At 41.9% G+C, this 23,114-nt stretch overlaps 2 protein-coding genes and 1 pseudogene across 4 annotated transcripts in view; 2 read left to right on the top strand and 1 right to left on the bottom strand.

Moving 5' to 3' along the window:
• The window catches only part of DLGAP5 (DLG associated protein 5), a 42,505-nt gene extending 40,350 nt beyond the window's left edge, over positions 1-2,155 (top strand). The window contains exon 18 of one of the 3 annotated variants that reach the window (XM_065940150.1): positions 1,524-2,155. In XM_065940150.1, coding sequence (XP_065796222.1) covers positions 1,524-1,660 — 137 coding nt within the window. In that variant the 3' untranslated portion in view covers positions 1,661-2,155. Of the gene's footprint in view, positions 1-1,519 lie in introns of all 3 variants that reach the window. The other 2 variants (XM_065940149.1, XM_065940151.1) reach the window with 2 other exon arrangements.
• Positions 2,156-4,244: 2,089 nt separating this feature from the next.
• On the bottom strand, positions 4,245-22,086 carry LGALS3 (galectin 3). The gene is made up of 6 exons (XM_065940152.1): positions 21,954-22,086; positions 15,194-15,215; positions 13,375-13,716; positions 9,556-9,644; positions 5,957-6,122; positions 4,245-4,553 (listed from the first exon to the last, which is right to left on the bottom strand). Exons 2-6 carry the CDS (start codon positions 15,209-15,211, stop codon positions 4,398-4,400), a joined length of 771 nt encoding a protein of 256 aa, XP_065796224.1. The 5' UTR covers positions 15,212-15,215; positions 21,954-22,086; the 3' UTR covers positions 4,245-4,397.
• The window catches only part of LOC136171508 (low molecular weight phosphotyrosine protein phosphatase pseudogene), a 49,117-nt pseudogene continuing 47,545 nt past the window's right edge, over positions 21,543-23,114 (top strand).

Raw genomic sequence — 23,114 nt, 5'->3', positions numbered from 1 at the left:
GTTTTTATTTCAGTGATCTGGTTTTGGACGTTCACCAGGCAATTCATGTAGCCAGGGTCAGCAACTCTGGTTTACAGCCTTACCTTGAAATTTTCCAGGAACAATTGTTAAAATGAGTCAGGGAATGGGCTTTTTTGCTAATCTTGAATCTCAGAATATAAAAAATTCGTTAAGGCAAATGTAGGATAAAACAGCAACAGTTTTTGTTAATCTCACAAAGCCTGACAAAGGCTTGGCTTTCTAAAGCCACTAATTCCTTAAGGACCTCTGACTATGTTGACTCTTATTATGTTTTAAAGCTACCTTCTCCTTATTCAGCCTTCTGGGCTCGCTGAATCTCAGGAGCAGAATGATTACTGTGACGTGCTCTGTTCATTCTTGGCCTTAGCCTTCTTTACTCAGAGGCTGACACTTAAAGGACAGGGATTTCAGCATGAGGCCAGTTTATAGAAACCTGATTTAATCTTGTTCCCAGTTCTGAACTCTGAATAATTGGTTCTGATAATATATGATATTATAAGTAAGTCTAGAAGTTAATCATAATATTCTGTTTTTGATAAATTAGTAATAAAATTGCTTCACAGTTATACATTTTATGTTGATAAATCTTAGTATCTTATAACTTAGTCTCCCTGTGAGTTATTTTCCATTCCCATAAATATTAGGATTTATATTCTAGGATTTTTTTAATAGGTATACCTTTAGACCCACATTATTACTAGCTCTGTGCATCATTTAAACCTGAAGTAGGGCTTGAGGGAGAACCAAGAGAAGGATCCTGGCAGGATCACACCAGTAAAAGACCTGTTAATTACAATCATGTGTACTAGGATGTGTGGAATCTGCATAAGTGGCCTCAGTTTTATTCATCCTGCATGTGTTACTGAAGTCACTTTTTAAGGCATGTATTCCTTTTTAAAATTTTTTATTTTTTTAAATTTATTTTTAACTGGAGGATAATTGCTTTCCAATGTTGTGTTTTTTCTGCCACACAAAAGCGTGAATCAGCCATAAATATACGTATGTGCTTTCCCTCTTGAAGCTCCCCCTCACCTTCCACCCCACCCCACCCCTCTAGGTTGTCACAGAACACCAGGTTGAGCTCCCTGTGTTATGCCGCAACTTCCCACTAGCTAGCTGTTTTATATATGATAATCTATGTTTCAGTACTTCTCAATTCGTCCCACCCTCTCCTTCCCCCACTGCATCCAGAAGTCTGTTCTCTATGTCTGCATCTCTGTTCCTGCCTTGCAAATAGGTTCATCAGTACCATTTTTCTAGGTTCCAAATATAAGGTATATATTCCTAATATACTTTTCAATTAAAAAAAAAAAAACTATATTTTGAAATTAGATCCATAGAGGGTAGCATAACATTATGTTACTAAGAATTTTATCATTGTGCACAAAAAACGTCATTTATATTATTAATTAATCCACTGAAAATTTGAAAGATTGAACACTCACTTGGTAAAACTCTTGATAGTTACTTTAGTGGCTTTTCTAAATTTCTTCTCTAGCCAGGCCTAAACTGCAGTAATACATTCACTCAGATGGAGAGAAGACATCAAGAACAGACCAGACACATTTCCTTTGGTGGTAACCTGATTTCCTTTTCACCTCTGAGGCCTCTCAGTGGAGAACAACCAGAAGAATTTTGAATTTAAAAATAAATCCAGACATTTTTCTTCATGTTATCTGTGCTATATTCTTAGAATACTGAAAAGTTGAAGAGTGTTTATGTTCACTGCTGTTCAAGCCACTTGTAGAGTGTTGGCCCTCCTTAGTTGGATGCAGAACCTGTGGATACTGAGGGCCTACTGTTAAGAGATTTAAGCATCCTTGAATTTTGGTATCTGTGTGTGTGTGAGGGGAGGGGGTGATCCTGGGACCAATCCAGCCACCCCCCCCCCTCAGGATTCTGAGGAATGATTGTGTAATATTTTAATATTCAGTGTTCATCAAAGTGTGTTTTAGATATGATACTGTTTCTCAAGGGAAGTGGGGATATGTTGTATATTAACCAATGCAGAATAAAAATGTACTTGCCTTGCCTCTCTTGTTTAAAATGTATAAGCTTAAAAGTTAAGTATACCTACTCAGAGCTTACTAACATTCTTCATTTTAATTGAAATATAATGTTAAATTTTAACAAATATTTGCATTCTTTTATACTTAGTTTGAACTCTTAAATTTGTTGATATTGAATAGCTTGCATATTGCATTTTCATATGTTGAGTTTCTTTAGATATCCATCAGTATATCTGAAATACTTTCTCCTTTATAAAACTCTTGACTATAGGATTGTAAAAGACAGGGCCATCAGTACAGCAGAGCACTAAGATGACTCATAGTAATGAAAGCTTGCCATCAGACCTGGGGCCAGTTATTTCTGTTTGCAAATGAGGTGAGTGTTGGAGGTATTCACCAAACAAGCAGCAACTTTATGAATAATTCTTTAAGATGAGGGCCTTCCAAACAAGAAAGGAAAAGCACATCCACTTTTGTTGTCAGAGGAAGTTGTGTTGGACTTGTAGAAGAGATAGTATTATCAAAGTTTGGAGTTTTCTAAGGGTCCAGGGCCGTGAACATGTAAAAGAGATGAGTACAGAGCAACCCAAGACTTAGAACATACATAAAGCAATATGTAACATAACAATAAGATAATACTTGCCCTCAAGGATAAAGTCAGTGTGTGCATGCTCAGTTGTGTCTAACTCTTTGTGACCCCGTGGACTGCCAGGCTCCTTTGCCCATGAGATTTTCCAGGCAAGAATACTGGAGTGGGTTGCCATTGATAAAGTAGATGAGAATAAAACAATGCCAGTCAGTAAACGTGATTTTTTTTTTTTTAGGTTTAATAAGATGTACTGTTGAATCACTTAGAAAACTTTTGGCTGTTAAGTAACAATGCAGTGAACTCCAATTGGCTTAACAATAAGGAAGTTCATTATTATAATGTTGTCGTGGTGATTTCAGGCACTTTATCGTCAATGGCTCAATGATACATCAAGGTCCAACATCTGTTCACAGTTCATTCTGGCATCCTCGGTGTCAGCATCTCTAATGCTGGGTCCTTTGGGGTGATAAGATGGCTGCTAGTGGTAATCAGAGCTATGTCCTTCCTTTTAGTTTGGTTAGGCCAACTAATGCCATATCTCCATCCGCATCTCATTTGGGGTTTACTTAATCAGGATCCCCTGCTTTACCTGGGATTATACCTGGGTAAAACCAGGACTATTAGGTAGCAGGGAATGAGTCAGGTAGGCAGCCATCAATTTGCCCTTGGGCTACTGGATTCTAGAATTGTGAGGTATTAAGAAAACCTTTAAAGATAAAATGAAAGAAAACTGGGTAGAACCAGAGCTTTTCCAAAAATGAAAAACGAAATGGGATGAAGTGAAAATATGAAGGCCTGTCCCCCTCTTGACAACTCTAAAGGATCATCCCAGCTCAGAATCCCTGTAGGGTAGACTGAGGCATGGATGCACCACTTCTCTCTGCTCAGTCGGGTACTTTCTTGTCTTCACAGCTGTTGAAAAAAAGGGCATATACTTCCTCATAAACCTGCATTCTCATCTCTTTGCCTCCTGGGGAACACAACCTGTGCCAATAGATTATTTGAGAAGATGGTACTGGAGAAACAGTAACAGATCAAATAATATTTTGGTTTTTTATAAAATGAAGTGGTCTGAGCATATCCAAGTTTTGAAATTATATTAATCTTTGACCTTCCTGGTAATGAAGAAGGGCAGAAAGGCATGGTTGATAGAGTATTGACAATGGAATTTTCAAATAAAAACCTACTTTTTTCCTTCTACAAATCTGGAGATTTCATAAAACCAAAAGGCTCCACAGGAAGATTGATGTTGGTATAAATTACTGATCTGATAGTGTGAAGTATGGTTTAGAAAGATAAAATAGTTAAAAGAAGTCCAAAAGGTCATATATATGTAAACTTTGCTTTTCTTATTTCCTGAATATATTATGTTTCCTTAAGTAAGACAATAGGAGAATGATTTTTTTTGTAGTATCCATTGGTTTTTTACCAAACTCTAGAAGAGAGAGGTTAATTTTGTGGTAGTATTTACTCCTGATTTCTTTTTAAAAATATAGTTTCAAATATTGAAAACTGGGAGGCTCTAATGCAGTATTAACATTGCCACATATTTCTTTTTCCTTTAAGTCCATTGTACAATGGACTTAACAATAAATTGCCCCAATTAAATTACATGTAAAGACAAGTAACTCTTAGAATATTTATTAAATCAGTGATTTACAAGAAGGACATTGATGAATAAAGGTAAAATTTTTCACTCATACTTAACATGAAACTTTTAAATGTGTAAGGATTACATTCAAATTCATTTCTTTAAAAAAGTATCTGCCCATTTAAGATTATATCATAGTGTGCGAAGCACTGGTGAGAGTTATGTCACCAGAAATTCTCAGCGTACTGATTTCCCCAAAATTTTTCACCCGATGATTGTACTGCAACAAGTGAGCATCATTGACTGCAACCTTGAAATGGTCAGGTTCAACCAGCACTTGTATCTGAAATGACACATGCACAAAACTGTTAGAAATGCCCATTCCTTTTAAAACTAGTCTAGCCTAAGCTCTGGATGTCAAAAATTTCATCTTTCTGATCCTTTGTAGAACGAATTAAAGTCAGAAAAGGTAACTTTCCAGAAAAAAAATTTACAAATTATTCAAAGATTTAAATGGAACAAAATGATAAGTTGTTAAAAGGATATATAATTGAAGCCACAGAGGAAAAGATTAATCATTACATAAAAACTTAAAGCTTTTGTATGGTCTCAAACACTGAAAGTAAAAACAAAAATGCTAAAGTAGGAATTCTCTGTTTAGAGAAGTGAATGTTATGAAGATGGATAATAACCAGTTTTGGCAAGAGTAAGAGAAACATAATCTCCCAGTAGTTAGAGGATGCATTAATTCTAACATTTTGGAAGCAGCACTTTGGCAATATCTTCATCTAAATCTTAAACATATATTTTTTTTTTTTAGTAAAATTACTCTTCTAGGAAGCAAAGATGTATTAGGACTAGTTATCACAGTATTTTAGTAAAATAAATAAAGCTTTCGAGGTTTTATCTGTTTGTAATATTTCCATACTCCAAATTTTCATCAGTAGGGTACTGGTTGAATTACTGCATCTCTAAGCAATGAAGTGTTATTAGGTGACAGTGTTCTGAGAAGGAAATGTCCACCAGATGTAGAATACAGACCCTGTTGGTCCCACCCCTGAGGAGCAGATGGTCCAGCTGTTTTATTGCCCACTGTATAGTCAACCCTAACCCAACACTGTGGACCTAATATTTGTTGAAGCCATGCTTGAAAATAAAAAATGTGTTGCTTGTCACAAGAAAACACTGGAAAGATACTTGTTTGTAACATTTGTGAGGATGGGGGAGGGATAAAGGATGGAGAACTTTTTAGTTAAAAAATCTGTAAATTTTCCTTTTCATAAACAAGCATGAATTAATTTTAAGAGTTTAAAAAATTTAGTTTTGATTGCCATGCTAACCTTATGATTTTAAGGAATTAACTCTCAGCCCAATTATATCATAAAGACTTTCTAGGGGACTTCCCTGGCAAGTCTCCTTGCTTCCACTGCAGGGGGAGCAGATTTCCCCTACATGCCTCACATTACGGCCAAAAAAAGAGATTTTCTGCCTTTTAAATTAAAGATGGTATGTTTCTCATTTCCAGAAAATCTTAAACTCAGAGGGCTGGTAACAAGGACAATGGTGAGGTGCCTAAATGGAGTTGAGGAATATGCCACTATTTCTGAGACCATTCCCCTGGGATGGGGAGCAGATGTACTGGTCAGGTGTCCCAGGACAACTGATGAAAATTTCCAGTGTGTTGTGGTTTAAGCTTGATTCCCCATGAGAAATAGACATTATCAATATATAATAGCAATAACTTACTTTGAAAGGTTTACCACTTTCAAATGGGAAAACCATTTGTCTTTCTTCCTTTCCCCAGTTATTATTCAGGTTTGAATTGCAAACAATGACTTTCCTGTTGTCCTCGTTGAAGCGTGGGTTAAAGTGGAAGGCGATATCATTCCCTCTCTTGAAATCTAAAGCAAGTCTGTTTTAAATCAAAAGTCACAGTTAGTAAAATCATTCAAGTTGTACATTTGTATCAAGTGAAGAACATATACTTTTCTAAAGAGCAAATCATTTATAAAGTACAGGACACTTTTCTAAACAGAAAGCAAATAAACCATAGAATGGGTTCAAACTGGAAAGTATACTGGGCAAAGTACAGTAGTTCTACCTCATGCATGGGATGTGTGTTCCAAGACCCCCAATGGATGGCTGAAACCATGAATAGTATCGAAATACCTTTTCCATCTGAAATGAACATTTATGCACTGGGGCCATAACTTCTACAGTTTGAGGTATGACCAAAAAAAAAAAAAAGCATGAGTTTCTTTTTCCTTTCTCACAATTTCATGGACAAAAGATCTGTACTTACTGTAGATCTTAGCAACCCCAGTGTATAATTGTTTTCTTTCCATATTAAATTGAGCACTGTCCCCTTTTCACTTTAAGAGAGCCCTTTATAGCTTCTCTTTGGCATATGTGAATTGCCAGCATCACTACTCTTGCTTTTGGGGCCATTATTAGGTAAAATAAGGGTTACGTGGACACAAGCACCAGGGTACCATGACAGTGGATCTGATAACTAATAGACCAGATATACAGCAGAAAGGGGTAGTTTCAGAGCCTGGGCAGGATGGGGCTGGACAGCACGAGATTTCACCATGCTGTGTACAATGTGGGCAACTTAAAACTTATGAATTATTTATTTCTGGAGTTTTCCATTTAATATTTTCAGACTGTGATTGACCTTGGGTAACCGAGGCTATGGAAAGCAAAACCTCAGATAAGGGCCACTACTATACTCGACATACTACCACAGTATCCCACAGTAAACAAGACAATATGTGTTAAGGTTTTAGCTTTGTTGTCTTTGGTTATATCTTATTCACCTGTATTTCCCTTTTTACTATCTCTACATATAAACATGTTCAAGGTTTCCCTGCTGAGGATTGGGGCCACTTTGAGGGCACTTTATACCTGACATTATGGAAATACAGCTACCTCTTTCTTGCCCTGACAGGTTACTTTCAACCCCTGTTAAAAGTAAAGCAGTCACATAAAGTGCTATCAAATCCCTGGCTTCCTCATAGTTAACTGGAAAACCTAGTCCTAAAACAGCAAGAATGAGATAACATAGTTAATGTTCAGTATCCTGTTGCTGAGTTGTGAAGTCATAATAATAAATGTGTTAAACATTCTGTGATGTGAAGTGGAATTATTGGAAGTGCTGGATAAACTTTCTATCCTGTTCTCTCTCCTTGGATGTTAATACAAACACAAGTTCTCTGGCTGTTAAAGCACTACCCTTTCCACATGGTTTCTCAAAAGTGTGCTCCCCAGAGCACTAATATCAGAAGCAGCTGGTTCTGTTAAAAAAAAAAAAAAGCAGCTCTTGTCTTAAAGCAAGGTCTGCATTCTAGACCTATTAACAATGATTCTTTGTGTGTTTTCATTCACCCAGTAACAGATACATCCAACTATCAATAATTAAATTCACAGGGAAAGAATCAATATAGTCAAATGGCAATAGAACTTGTATTTGACTTAATATGCAATGCTTGTACTTTCTCAGCAGTGAAAAGGTAATTGTCATCTCTACCACTTTTAAGGATTTTTTTTTTCTTTCATGTGATTCCTCACATAGATTTTGCAGCTCAAAGCAATCCATTTCTCAGATTACTACCACTTTAATCATTTCAACCAAAATTGGTTTTAACTTGCCACAGTCTCTAACCTTTCTAGCGGTGATGGTGGTGGTGGTGATGATGTAGTTCCTAAGTCGTGTCCAACTCTTTGGGACCCCATCGACTGTAGCCTGCCAAGCTCCTCTATCCATGGGATTTCCCAGGCAAGAATACTGGAGTAGGTAGCCATTTCCTCCTCCAGGAGATCTTGACTCAGGATTCAGAACCCGTGTCTCCTGCTTGGCAGGCAGACTATTTACCACTGAGCCACCTGAGAAGCCCAACCTTTCTAGTGTGATAGTCCTAAGTAAAGCAAAGATGCCATTGTGGTTCTGCTTGACAGCAGCTGCCTCAGGAGAGCAGATATTACCCAATTATGAGTGCTGCCTGCACAGGATCAGGGCTGTGGGTCCTGTGTTATTTTGGGAGGAAAGGTGGATGAGGACATAGAAGATATATGAGTATATGTTTTGTAACTTGCTGTGAGACCAGTTTTACTGTGTAGGGAAGTACTGTGCTGAGAGAAGCTGTCTAGGCTGTGTGGAAGGAAGAACTAACTTAAGGTAGTGACTACCACGTAGAACCAGAGGAGGCTGGCTGGAGGTGGAGTGAACTGGTTGGCTGAATGTAAAATGATCTGTTCAGAACCTGTCCACCTCCTGGTAACAGAGGAGGTTGCTCCCACTGATTCACCAGGATCAAAGTGACAGGCACTCACAGAGGCTGTTTACAGAATTAAATAAACCTGTGTACACAGCTTGAATTTGTACCTTTTGTGCATTGTCTATAAGACCCAGAAACAGATTAATTAATGGCTGTAGGAGTTTTAATGGTACCACCAACCTCAAGGACAGACAGACTGAACAGCTTCAGGATAACCTTAGCCTGCTTGTATTATATGTAAATATAACCAGTGGTGATAACCAGTCTGGTGTCCCAACGCAGCTGTAAATCAGCATGGATTTTCCAAAGTGAGCTCAAAATCTTAGCCCCTTCTAGTTCACCTCAACCAAAGCAGTACCAATGGTGAACACTGGTTTATTTTGATCAATTAATTTGACAAGTTAAAACTTTAACTTGTAAAGTTTTTTCAAACCTTTTAAGTAAATAGTGTCCACTCAGAAATAAAAGCAAAAATAAGTAAATAGTGTCCACTCAGAACACTGGGGTTCCCCATCTTGTCACTTATCATCTGTAGACCAGGCCAACAGTATGAACACAGAAATGGCAACCAAGCTCACAAATCTGAGAGTGTATCATGACTTTCACAGCTACAGGGAGATTGCACCAATATGAGCACAGGAGGTATAATATTTAAGCTCTCAGATCAACTAGGCATCTTTTTCTTTTTGACGCTAATTTTTGATGGGCTTTGTTTTTTAGACAATCTGTGGCTCAGAGGTGGAGGGATATCTAAACATTACATCACAAAGGGTCTACTTTCCTTTAATTCTAAGGCTTTCCCTGCTAGGAAGAACCAACAGAACGGGTTTTTCTGCTCTTCCTCTTTGTCCTCACAAATTTTTATTCTTGTTCTGGGAAAAACACAAGACTTAGCAAGGGATTTGTCCTCTTGGTGAGACTGTATTGATTTATGGGAAAATCACAAACTATGGTATAGCCAAGATTCTAAATGTAATTTTTAAAATTCTGTTAAAATTTGAAACAGACCACCCTTTATTCCAAAAACCAATCAATCAATATGTTAGACTTGCTAATTTTGCTCTTTACCTGTTTGCATTGGGCTTTACTGTACCCAGGATTGTTATCAGCATGCGAGGCATGATTCCTCCAGGAAAAGGCAGGTTATAAGGCACATTCTGGGAATAAAAAAATACATATATATCAATAAAGAGTCATGTTCTGGGGGACTTCCCTGGCAGCCCAGTGGTTAAGATGCCATGCTTTTGCTGCAGGGGGTGTGAGTTCACCCTAGTTCACCCTAGTCAGTGAACTAAGATCCCACATGCTGTGCAGCTACCCCCCCCCCCCCCACAAAAAAGAGAGTCATGTTTTCTTGAGGGAAGAAAGAAAAAGACATTGCTAGAGTTCAACCACTATTAATATATGTGAATAACATGTAACCCTACTTTAAGCCATCTTTTCAGACTCCCAGGCCACCTTGTCCAGGGCCGGAAGAGAGAGATGGCTCCCTACACAACTACAACCACAATAATCAAGAAAAAGGCCATCAGTTAATTAGTGCCAAAGACAGAACATGTTCCCTTCTGGAGACTGTATCTCTCATGATAAGAACCATCCTAATCTGTAACTCATCGGAAAGGCTTAAGCTAGACCTTGCAATCAACATTAACATTTCTATACCACTCTTAAGATCCTTGCCATATGACGTGTTCGTCCTAGTGGTTCTGCTCCCTGCAGGCAGACACTGTGGCACCTTCTAGGCCTCTGAGGTGTTCTTATGTTTAATTCGCACAGGCCCTGTGTGGTGCTTTAAAGGTGGCAAGTACTCAATGTTTGTCGAATGGGAACTTTCCAGTTAATACCTTCCCCAGTTCATTCGACAAATATTTACTGACCGTCTATGTTCAAGGTGTTATAAATATTTCCACTGCTCTATCTTGGCTTCTTCTCTTTTTCCTTTAAGATTGTTTTCCCCTGGGTTCAACCATTGCCCAAGTCTTTCTCTCTCTAGCTCTGATCTGATCTGTATTAGTCCTGTGCTTCTTCCCATCTGGCTTTGCTACTGGTGCCACAAATCCAACCAGTGTGAACTGCAGTGGTGTCCCCTGCCCCTCTGCGATCTGACCCCCTTCCTGAGTTCCTGGTTTGGGCTGACCCTTGGGCGGCATTCTCCTTGTCCATTCTTGAAAAGCCAGAGTCGTTTCTTGACTCTTTGTTGGTGGTGTTTAGTCACAAAGTCACGTCTGACTCTGACGACCCCATGGACTGTAACCTGCCACGCTCCTCTCTCCATGGGATTTCTTAGGCAAGAACACGAGTAGATTACCATTTCCTTCTCCAGGGGACCTTCCCCACTCAGGGATCGAACCCGTGTCTCCTGAATTGGCAGGCGGATTCTTTGCCACTGTTAAAGTGCTGCACTCAATATGTCAGCAAATTTGGAAAACTAAGCAATGACCACAGGACTGGAAAAGGAAAGTTTTCATCCCAATTCTAAAGACAGGTAATGTCAAAGAATGTTCAAACTACCATACAGTTGTACTCTTTACACATGCTAGCAAGGAAATGCTCAAAATCCTTCAAGCTAGGCTTCAACAGTATGTGAACTAAGAACTTCCAGATGTAGAAGCTGAATTTAGAAAAGAGGAACAAGACATCAAATTGCCAATATCTGTGAATCATAGAAAATGCAAGAGAATTCCAGAAAAATGTCCACTTCTGCTTTATTTGACTATGTGAAAGCCTTTGACTGTGGATCACAACAAACTGTGGAAAATTCTTAAGAGATGGGAATACCAGGCCACCTTACCTGCCTTCTGAGCAATCTGTATTTAGGTCAAGAAGCAACAGTTAGAACTGGACATGGAACAATGAACTGGTTCATAATTGCAAAAGAACTGGTTCAAAATTGCAAGAGGAGTATGTCAATGCTGCATATTGTGACCCTGCTTATTTAACTTCTATGCAGAGTACATCATGTGAAATGCTGGACTGAATGAAGATTGTTAGGAGAAATAACAACCTCAAATACACAGATGATACCACTCTAATGGCAGAGAGTGAAGAGGAACTAAAGAGCCTCTTGATAAGGATGAGAGAGGAAAGTGAAAAAGCTGGCTAAAACTCAACAATCAAAAAAACTAAATCATAGCATCTGGTCCCATCACTTCATGGCAAATAGATGAGGAAAAAGTGAGAAACAGTGGCATATTTTATTTTCTTGGACTCCAAAATCACAAAATTAGAAGTCCTGCAGTCACAAAATTAGAAGACCCTTGCTCTTTGGAAGAAAAGCTATGACAAACCAAGACAGCGTATTAAAAAGCAGAGACATCACTTTGATTCCAAAGGTCTGTATAGTCAAAGCTGTGGGTTTTGCAGCAGTGATATACGGATGTGAGAGTTGGACCATAAAGAAAGCTGAGCAGCAAAGAATTGATGCTTTTGAATTTTTGGTGCTGGAGTCCCTTGGACAGCAAGGAGACCAAACCAGTGAATCCTAAAGGAAATCAACCCTGAATATTCATTGGAAGGAATGATACTGAAGCTGACATTCCAGTACTTTGGCCACCTGATGTGAAGAGCCTACTCATTAGAAAAGACCCTGATGCTGGGAAAGATTGAGGGCAGGAGGAGAAGGGGGCAACAAGGGATGAGATGGTTGGATGGCATCAAGGACTCAATGAACATGAGTTTGAGAAAATCCCAAGAGATAGAGAAGGACAAGGGAAGCCTGGTGTGCTGCAGTCCATGGGGTCACAAAGAGTCAGACTTGACTTAGTGACTGAACAAAAACAACAATACTTAACCACTAGATTCTGGGGTTCCTCCTCTTCACTCTCTTTCCCACTGCCTCTTCCTTCCAAAATTTCCATATTCCTGTCTCAACTGACTACCCGTGTGTGGTCCAGGTCCTGTGTATCGGCTCTCATGCACCCAATGCTGTCCCTCTGCTCTCCTCTAAGCTGACCAATAAGCAGAGCAAATACTCCCTGCGCCATCACACTCCTGAAAGGGGCTGATCTCACACTGCTATTGAACGCTTTTCTCAGATATGTATCTTTTCTCACAGCTAAACTGTTTGGAGATGTGTCTGGAGCCCCCAGAGTTGGGTCTTATGGTTAGAATTCATTTATTAAAATGAATTTTAATATAAATGGAAATTCAATCCTTAGATCACAAAATTATCTTTAGAAGGTTTTTAAAAACAAGATTACTGTGGTTGCCCCAAGTTTCCCCTCTATGACCACGGGAAGGCTGTATAACCCTTTATTGCCCTATTTCCTTATTTGTAAAGTGGCAATAACAGTATCTTACAGAGTGCTTATGGAGTTGAATGAGAGCATCCATGTAGAAGCACACAGCTGGCACATGTTATATATCCAGTGTTTATCAGTAATAATAACAACCATTACTATGATCTTAACTTGATTTATATTAAAGCTGCCTTACAGATGCCTTCAAAACACACATTAGCTTCTCTTTAAACTAACAGTACATAACTAAACACGGGAAACTAACTTTTCAATTGAACCAACATACACTGTGCCTGGTCCTTGAAAAATGGCTGTAAGTAGTGAGTTTCAAGCTTCAGGTCTCCCAAAGCCCTCTGCAGGTCAGTGCCCAGAGCCAGCTTCCAGCCAGAGCACTACAAAGTGATGACGCTACCGCTCCAGACAATTGCCATTTTCTTTCTTTCTTTTTTTTTTTTTTAATATTTATTTATTTGGCTGTGCTGGGTCTTAGTTGTGGCATGTGGGATCTAGTTCCCTAATCAGGGGTCAAACCCAGGCCCCCTGCACTGGGAGTCTTAGCCACTGGACTTGCTAGGGAGTCCCAGCCATGTTCTTTATTAACTTGGTCCTGAACACGTTGTAGTTTACTAAATGATTCACTCCATCTTACCAGGGGTCCAGAAGGGACGCCATAGGGGCTGGCAGCAGGGTAGGCTCCAGGGGCACTTGGCTGTGCAGGAGGCGGGTAGGCCCCAGGTCCAGGGTAGGCACCCGGTGCAGTTGGTCCAGGGTAAGCAGGTGCTGTTGGGCCAGGGTAGGCCCCAGGAGGTCCCTGTCCAGGGTAGGCGCCAGGAGGTCCTTGTCCAGGGTAGGCCCCAGGAGGTCCTTGTCCAGGGTAGGCCCCAGGATACGCCGCTCCTGGGTAGCCTCCTGCCCCAGCAGGCTGGTTTCCCCATGAACCAGGCCAACCTTGAGGGTTTGGTTTTCCAGGCCCAGATAAGGCATCATTAAGCTGAAAAAAAAGACATTAAAAAAATTATAGGATGAAAAACAATCACAACAGTATTTTCAGGAATATGTGATCTAAGAATTAGAGGGATTTGGTGAAGATATGAAATTCATATCAATAATGTTTTTCCTACCTTTTAGTTTTGAGTTCCTAAGACTTAAAATTCGACTATGGGATTATACATGCTTTATCACTTTACTCTTGCCTCCCATCATCTCAGATCATTGAGGGTTGCCTTTTTGTAGTTTGCTAGAGTCAGGAGCTAGCCATCCTCTATGTAAAAGCACATACTTTCTAACTGACATGAAAAAAAAAAAAAAATAGTCACAAAACTCAGTATACTCTTTGGCTGCAAAAGCTGCCACCAAGCTGGCCCTGGTTACGTTGGCCTTCCCTTTGCGGGATGTCTACTGCACTTCGGGTACACCAGGGAAGTTACCACTTAGTGGCATCCAGGCTAGTACCAGAGAGGCTGCCTGGTACACAGGGAGGAGCCTGTGATGTGGAGTCAAATGATGTGGTTTAAAATCCAGTGCTATCCATCAAGAAATCAAGAGCTCCAGTTTTGGAGCCATCATGTCACCTGTATAGGACTTAGTGTCTGCTTGTAAAATGGGGATAATGCTCTATTTCATATGATTGTGGTGACAAACAAGTGAGGCAGCATTTGTGACGGCCCTTTACAGACTGCAAGACTCTGTGCCAGTGTTGGACTGTGTCCTTTCTCTCCAGGGAGAGACTGCTTTCTCCCTGCCTGTTTTCTACAGCACACTGCCAGGTGGTACATGAAAGATGCCCAGTAAAGACTTCTACGTTGACTGAATATGATCTGCCAGGATTGTCTTTGATGCATTGGGAACACAACCGTAGATCTGGTGTTGGGGCAACACGGTGAGGCTGTGAAGGGAGCCCATGTGGCCTGGGGGAGTGGGAGATAGAATCAGAGGGCTCCGCGATGATGGAAAGCAAACGGGATTTAGAAAACAAACCTGAGCAGAGCTCGTTGTGGCTGTAGGTGACGTGAGTCATTCCATTAAGGAATTTGGGAATATATAAGCATACTAATAGGAATTTGTTTTGGCTGCTTCTTACTCCAGCATTTGGGAAGGGAGAAGGAGTTGAGGGCACTTTAGGGTTAAAAAAAAAAAATCAGGTTGTTCAGAATGAACCACACTGCCCTTTGCTCAGTTGGCTTCTCAGTTCCTGCCGGCAAAATCCACCAGCTTCTGTCCTAGGCCTTTGGTAAAGGGGTTACTGTTAGTGAGGCCTCTCTGCCTGGCTTTCTTCCCAAACCTGTTGCTAGAAAAACAAGACTCCACCTAACAAGCCCTCATTGGACAGATGAGGCCAGAGGAAGCCACGTGGTGGGAGAGTTAAGCAGGGAACTTGAGTGGTTAAAAAACAAACAACAAAAAATAAAATCCTCATCCTGCATGAATGTATATATATTAAGGTAGGAAAACAGACATAAAATACTTACCGAAAAACCGTCTGCCATTTTCCTGAAAGGAAAAAGAAAAAAAACATAGGGGTTATCATTTGATCCTAAAAGATTTCACTGGTTTCTGTATGAACATCACAAACAACTCATTGTGCAGGTCAAGTCAATATACAGGCATTCTCCTAACACAAACAAGTCTGTTCTCCAAATATGCCAAAATCAATAGCGGGGAACCATAAAAATGTCTCAAAGGGTGAGGATGCTCTCCACCTGAATCACCAGGCCCTATTTAACTCATAACTGAACTCTAATCACACTAGCTTGTGGCTGAATCCTGGAAGTAACAGGCAATACAATGCAAGTGGGAGAGCAAGGAGTATAATACTCTGCCGTTTCCTAGGTAACAAATGGAAACAGTCCTGGTGTGCCTTTGGTTCTCCTTCACCTTCCTTCCTGTGCTCTTTTTTTCCACCACCTCATAAAAAGTATTCATTAAATGAATCTTGCCCACCTCTTCTCTGGTTCCCACTGACAGCCCCATACCCTCTTCTGGGTTTTAGGAGGAGGCCATTGGTTCTTCCTCCTAGTGTTTGAAAGACAGTCTCTGCCTTGCCCACCCCAATGCCCAAGCCATAGCTGCTGCTGATGACTTATTTCTTCATTTGCACAAATTTGTGCCTGTTCTACGCCAGGCACTGGGCGGGCTCAGGTCTGGGTTTGAAGATGGAATTGGCCAAGATGTATCATCAAAGGGTCAGAGGCCAGAAAGGGTCACAAGTAATGGGCGCTGTGAGCCAGACTATGTGCTACGGCAAGTCACAACTGAAAAGATGACTTCTAACAGAAACAGTGTTGAGCTACACCTTGAAAGAAAGGTGAGACTGGGGATATGAAGCAATAGCGAAGAAAGGCGAGCACAAGATGTAATTTTTTTTTAAGGTGTTTGTTATTCCAAATGAAAATATCTGGCAGTATAACAAATCAAGTTTTAAAAAAAAGACAATTTGGAGGAAAATATTTTGGGGTAGGATGTTACCAAAGAGAGTTGGCCTTGCCCAAAGCTGCCTCAGTGGGTGGCCATGAGACCATCATTCCTGCTTCGCTGGCTCCTCCCTCAGTGCCAGTTCCCAACAAACAAGATGTTTGACACTTGCTCCCAGAGCTAGTGCTCTGGCGGTGAGGAGAGGAGGTCAGCTTGGGACTCCTCAGGCCTGGGTTCTTTTCTCCACCCCGGATCACCTGTGCTATGGTCAAAGTTACCTGGATCTTCAATAATCAGAATCTTTTTCCTTAAGTTATCTACATGTGTGTGCTAAGTCACTTCAGTCATGTCGGACTCTTTGCTACCCTGTGGACCCTAGCCCACCAGGCTCCTCTGTCCATAGGATTCTCTAGGCAAGAAAACTGGAGTGGGTTGCCATACCCTCCCCTCCAGGGGATCTTCCTGACCCAGGGATCAAACCCACATCTCTTACATCTCCTGCACTGGCTGGTGGGTTCTTTACCAAGAGCACCATCTGGGAAGCTGTTAGTTGCCTACTTGTTAAAGTTATTCAATTATTCTAAAAAATGATCCATTAAATGGTGGCTACTTGATAGGTTCTAAAAATGCAAAATACTAGACTTTTTGGTAAAACAAAAACAGACAAAAAGTCCTCCTACAACTTAATGTATGCTTCATTTATACACCAGATATTTTATCTTACTCTGCTGTTACTTATAAATACAGTTCAATATTACCTTCCATTATTTTTTTGTTTTTGCACGTCTCTTTTTAAATTTGGATACACTCAGGTTATCACTGTGCCCATCTTCCAATTTGGAAACTGCAGGTGATCCTCTCCCAGGGCTTGTTTCATCGCATTTAGTATATAATATTCGACTCTTTAATGCGAAAGTCGGTTCTCCTCTGTACTTCCTTCCCCAAAAGACTGCCACTGCCTAGAGAAGTATGCTGCTACCACAAGAGGAACTTAAGTGTTGTTACAGGGACTTGCCTGGCCATCCAGTGGTTAAGACTTCCCCTTCCAATGCAGGGGGAGCAGGTTCAATCCCTGGTTGAGGAACTAAGATCCCACATGCCTGGTGGCCAAAAAACCAAAACATAAAATAATATTGTAACAAATTCAATAAAGATTTAAAAACAGCTTTAAGAGTTCTTACAGAAAAGGGAAAGAAAGGACATTTCTTTCTTTCTTTTTTTTTTTTTGGCTATGCCATGAGGCATGTGGGATCTTAGTTTCCAACCAGGGATGGCACCCGTACCCCCTGCAGTGGAAGCATGGGGTCTTAACCACTGTACTGCCAGTGAAATCCTTTGAAAGGATATTTCTTAAGTCAAGAAATAAAGCTTCTCACTTTGGACACCAGAAAGAAACAATTTTGGACTTCACAGTAGGCAGAAAGTTTAGTTCCTTTGATTACACAAATTCTTCCATTCCTGAGCAACACAGCAACATAGTAAAGACTCAGCAATAACTTTGTAAGTGTCTTGACTTCTTTTAAATATCCCCATTGTGCTGGGGCTTATCCCTGACCTCAGCGTCACTGACATTTCAGGTGGGATACTTCGTAGGGAGGGGCTCTTCTGTGCATCATGTGCATCCCTGGCTTCAACACCCAAGATGACAGCAACCCCCACCCACCCACCCCCAGCCCCTGCATTGTGCTAACCTAGACGGTCTTAAGATGTTTCCAAATAACCCTGGGGTAGCAAGAGGAGGGCAAAGTTGTGCCTGGTTTGAGAACCACTGGCCTGAGCTAATGAGGATATGTATCCTCACATAAAAGTACCCATTCAGGTCAATAAAAAACAGAAAGGTAGTTTCAGTTGTTAAAACTAGCTAAAGCTGTACCACTGGCCTCATAAAGTGTCATTAATATGTGTGCTTAGTCGTTCAGTCATGTCCGACTCTGCGACCCCATGGACTGTAGCCCACCAGGCTCTTCTGTCCATGGGGATTCTCCAGGCAAGAATACTGGAGTGGGTTGCCACTCCCTCCTCCAGGGGATCTTCCCCACCCAGGGATCAAACCCAGGTCTCCCACATTACAGGCTGAGCCGCCAGGAAAGCCCGTCTTATTAATATAAATCCAATTAAACTTAGTTATGTTTAAAGGCTGATCACAACCAGAAACTCATGCAAGACAGCTAGCCCCAAATGTAACATTTATTCTTTTCAAAGTCTCTGTTCAAACATACTCTGTTTTGGATTGGAGTTGAGTGGGTTGCCGTCTCCCTCTCTAGTGGGTCTTTTGACCCAGGGATTGGACCTGGGTCTCCTGTATTGCAAGCAGATCCTTTACCATCCGAAACACCTGGGAAGCCCCATTTTCCAACTAGACCAAAACAACTGGAGAAACAAGGCAGATTCCATTATTTCCGCTGTGTTTCAGGTAACACCAAGGATGGCAGTTTGGATTGTGCTGGGACACATTAGAAGCCCATTAGAATAATGACACCCTGTATTTGTGTGATGTTTTCAGTTTATAAAGCACTTTCACATACTTTTCTTATTTTGATTCTGATAATAATCTTATGAGATTGACAGGGAAAAGTTAGTATCCTTACTTCAAAGGTGAGGAAACTGAGTCTCAGAGTTAACATGGTGGCCCAAAGTCATTGTTGTTGGCAGGCAGGGACCTGAGTCCAAACAGCCTGACTCCTAATTCTGACTGATTTTATACTAGTAGCAAACCTCACACTTTGACATTTTAAAGTACAGTCCTTTGAAAGTATTAGTTACTTCATTTAGAAACTAATTCTCTGGCTTACTCATTCGGAACTGCACAAACATGCTGAAATTGTAAACAAAAAAGAGATCATGCGTTTGTCAGAAACTAGCTGGGTGACTCATTCAGTCTGCAGTGATACTGAATACAAGAATGCCATTTTGCACAGTCACTTAGCTAATTATAACCACATTTAAACTGATAAAGCTTACTTTCCTAAAAGTTGGGTATGCATTGTTTTGATTATATCAACTCCCAACCATCAGATCTCTGATGGAAAGGTTTCTAACCAATGTTCTTTTTAAATCAAGGTTAGCAACCTTAGAACTTAAAAGGAGAACCAAAAAACAATTTTAAAAAATCTATTTGGATAAACATCTTTCTACTTGCCTGGAAAGTTTCTTTCTTTTTAGATGAGTAGCTTATATAAAGAGATAATCAAATGTGGGGGGAAAAAAAAACTTCCCACTGTACAGATACTATAGGTATGTGAACTCTGGCATTCCCAGAATCAGAGAATTTTGAAGTCAGATAAGAAACACTACGTCAAAGGCAAAAGCATTTAAAAAATACTATCTGAATCCTCACATTTGGAAAAACCTACAGGAATTAGTTCAGTATCACTTTGGAACAAGGAATTTAAACGTGAGTCAGAATGCAGGCCACTTTTAATCTGCTGCTAATTGCAGCTTTGCCCTTTAATAAAGAGTTGCTATCCACTGTACTATGTTATTCTAGACCCATGTAGCAATTAATTCAGTTGCCTGGATTCCCAGGAGGACTTCTGAAATTTCTGCCCACAAAGGGCCCCAACTTTTATAAAAGCTGTAAGGGAAGTAGATCATAAACTATTTCCTCAGAACCACAAGCACTGCCCACACTCCTCTCCAAAGAACACAGGAGAGGCTGTCTACTTCCTGGTCTTAGTGAAACATGGAACAAGGCTTGAGAAATGCTCATTTGCAAAGCCAAATTCAGAGATGCTAGTTAGGATAAAGGAAACTGGTCCTTTCCTAGGATTTCTTTTTCATCACAGTTCCTCAGCCATAAGGAAGTTAAAGTTACTTTGTACCTCTCAGTTACTGATTCCCCCCGCCCCCTCATATGGAAAAGCTGAATATCAGTCAAGAGAAAACACATGATACTTAGTCAGCGGCAAACTGGAATTACTGCCCTGGCAGGCTTACCACTCAGAATTTAATGAGAAGAATCCATTCAGGCACCAGACACAAAATGTTAACTAGCTGTCCTCAGCAGAAGCCTCTGTCCCAAACTAACAGAAAAAGGAGGCTGTTTTTGATCAGTTACCATGAGTCTCAGGTACAAGAAGTTCACAAGACAACTGGTATTTTAGGTAACATAAGCACCTCAAATTTTACTATATGAATATAGATCTCTATTAGGGATAAGATTTAGAGTCTGACTGAAGAGAGTTCTAGGCAAACAGTATCTAAATCATAGGTGAGACCAATAAGGGCCTTTTAACCTCGCTAGCAAGAAGTAAAAAGTCTTTGTAAAGCTCTTCTGCATATTTGTAGCATAGCAAAATATCATTGACTAAAGACCTCTCAACACAGCAAGACTAACCTACTACATTTTAAAAATGAGCTTTGGGGGTCAATCTATCAAACAGTGCTCCTCCTCTGCTTCTTACATACCTTGGTGAGGCATCCACCTAGTATTTCTAAGCTCAAAACAGTCAAGACCCATCATCAAACTTCTCCCCAGAATATGGAGAGAATGCTGATTTTAAGCAAAAATCCCCCACATGATGCCTAAAGGCAGCTCCGATTTCCCATAGATTAAGGGTGAGGCACAGTCATCAAAGGGATGGATGACACGACTCTACATTGACTCTATATTGTCTACAAAGACAATGTCTGCAAAGGACATTCTTATGGGACAATGAATTTTATTATTGAACTTTTATGGAAACAGTTTCCTAGCATGAAAGATCAACTTTGTGAACTTGGCGCAAATGAGTTAGAATTTTGGAAGTTGGTGAAAATTTTTTCTCATGCTCTGTGCCAAGTGGTCAATTCTTATTGCCACCATTTTCTGCAGAACGAAATGAGCCTCTCTTCCATTCCTTTTCCAGAATCCTAGAAACAGACTGGGTCACTGAAGTCAAACCGTCCTCAATGTCCAGCAACCCAACTCCCAGGAGTCACTTTACAAATATTCCAGGTATCTGAAATCAGGATCGCTACGGGCAGGGCATGAAGCCTAAGGCACAACCTCAACCCCAGGGTCCCAGAGCTCCTACTCTTCAAAGCGCAGGCATGTTAGTGCTTTGATGTGAGCAACTCACAATTTAGAATAAATCCCCAAACATGTTTTAATAAAAGCACCCTCTCCCCACCTCAACTAGGGCTCTGCACACTCGGACCAACATTTAATTCTGCCACACCCCACATGTCCCCAGCACAGGTCTGAGACCGCTAATGCTCAAATCTGGACTGGGATTTGCAAAAACTGAGGGTGTGTGGTCTTTGCCAAGCCGGACACATGCCCACTCAGCCTTGGGGCAGCACCATTTTCTGCGAGATCAGCATCCAGAGAGCGGCTGCAGCCCCGGACGCTGTTGGCCTGCAGCAGAACTCATCCCCATCCCACAGCCAAGCTAAGAGTCGAGGAACCGCCCACAGAGTGCCGGGGCAGTCTCCACCGTGGACGGAGGCAGGGGCACCTGGTTCCTCCCACCCAGCTGGAGCAGGCAGCTGGGAGGATGCGCGCCCACTACGCACCACGGGCCGCCCGGGGCGCCGGGCGCGAAGCCCGGGCTGAACCTCCCAGTCGCCGCAAAGGGTGACACACCCGTCCGCCGCGAGGAAATGCAGGTGAGTCTTTGTAAGTCGTTCCTAACTTTCCCCGAGTCTCAGACTCCTCTCTTGAGGGCTCGAAGCCAAGGAACCTGGGCCCAGAACGCGCGGTTCCCCGGGGAAGCCAAGCCCCCTTCTCCGGCTCCCGCCCAGCCGGCAAAGGGGGCCGCACACCGAGCAGCGCCCGGCGCCCTGGCCTTGCAGCAGGCGGGTGTGCGCCCCCGTCCCGGCGCCCCCACCACTTACCCGACGCCTCTGCACAGGCTCGCGCGCCGCAGGGGAGGCTTGGTCAGAGGTGGCGTGGTCCTGCCAGGGCGGCGGCCGGCTCTGCGCCTCAAATACGCCCGGCCCGGCACGCCTCTCCCGGGGCGGGGCCACACCCCGGCCGCCCCCGGCCTCTCGGTGCGAACTAGGCTGGGCGAGTCCTGGCCCCGCTGGATACCCGGGCGCCCAGGCGCCGCGGACCCAGGACGCAGAGGAGACGCCCGACCCAGGACAGCGATGGGTGGAACCCGCGGCCTCCATCCCCTCGACGTCCAGTCGGTCCCCTCCGCAGCCGCCAGAGATTGGGTTCACCGCCCTCTCATTAGATTCACCTGCTAAGCCCTCAGACCAAGATGGGGACAGTCTGCGAAGCTTTTAGTGACAGGGAGGGTCCCGTCACGTTTTTTGAGATGCTGGGTGAGAAGCTCCATGTCTTGTTTTTATTCCCCTTCTGAACTGTGATGTGGGTACACACCTCTCAGACCAAGGAGCCCTAGGTTGTTTTGCTGTTTGCTTCCCACTGCCTCCTCAACATCTGCCCTGTGTTTGGTAGGTCCTCAGTAAACTGGTTAAATTTGTTTAGTAAATGAATGATTGAAATAGTGAATCACTTCCTAGGAAGTCTGTTTTCTCAAAGATTGGAAAGAGTCTTGATGGAGGGGAGAGTTAAATACAAATGTAGCTTTGAGAAAGGTAGGAATAAAATAAAATAAAGCTATGGCTCTAAGAAGGGCTTCGCTGGTAGCTCAGCTGGTAAAGAATCCACCTGCAATGCAGGAGGCCCCGGGTTGATTCTGGGTGGGGAAGACTAGTGAAGAACGGATAGGTTACCCACTCCAGTATTCTTGGGCTTCCCTGGTGGCTCAGAGTAAAGTAAGAATAAAGTAAAGTAAAGTAAAATAAAGAATCCGCCTGCAATGCAGGAGACCTAGGTTTGATCCCTGGGCTGGGAAGATCCCCTGGAGGGGGGCATAGCAACCCACTCCAGTGTTCTTGCCTGGAGAATCCCCATGGACAGAGGAGCATGGGCTGCAGCCCATGTGATCACAAAGAGTCTGACCTGACTCAGCAACTAAGCACAGTACATGTCTCTAAGAAAGATTGTTACAAGTAGTGATGTTTCCTGGAGAAGTGGTATTTGTC

The sequence above is a fragment of the Muntiacus reevesi genome, chromosome 7, assembly GCF_963930625.1.
Source record: "Muntiacus reevesi chromosome 7, mMunRee1.1, whole genome shotgun sequence".
Classification (NCBI taxonomy): domain Eukaryota; kingdom Metazoa; phylum Chordata; class Mammalia; order Artiodactyla; family Cervidae; genus Muntiacus; species Muntiacus reevesi.
This window is presented reverse-complemented; position numbering and strand designations above follow the sequence as displayed.

Bases quoted from the DNA above. Each gene is read 5' to 3' on its own strand.
- LGALS3 (XM_065940152.1), bottom strand. The intron at 6,123-9,555 runs GTAAAGAGCAAA...GATTTAAAACAG, and splicing joins GTAAAGCCCAATGCAAACAG to ACTTGCTTTAGATTTCAAGA. The intron at 4,554-5,956 runs GTAAGTTATTGC...GTGTCATTTCAG, and splicing joins AAAGTGGTAAACCTTTCAAA to ATACAAGTGCTGGTTGAACC.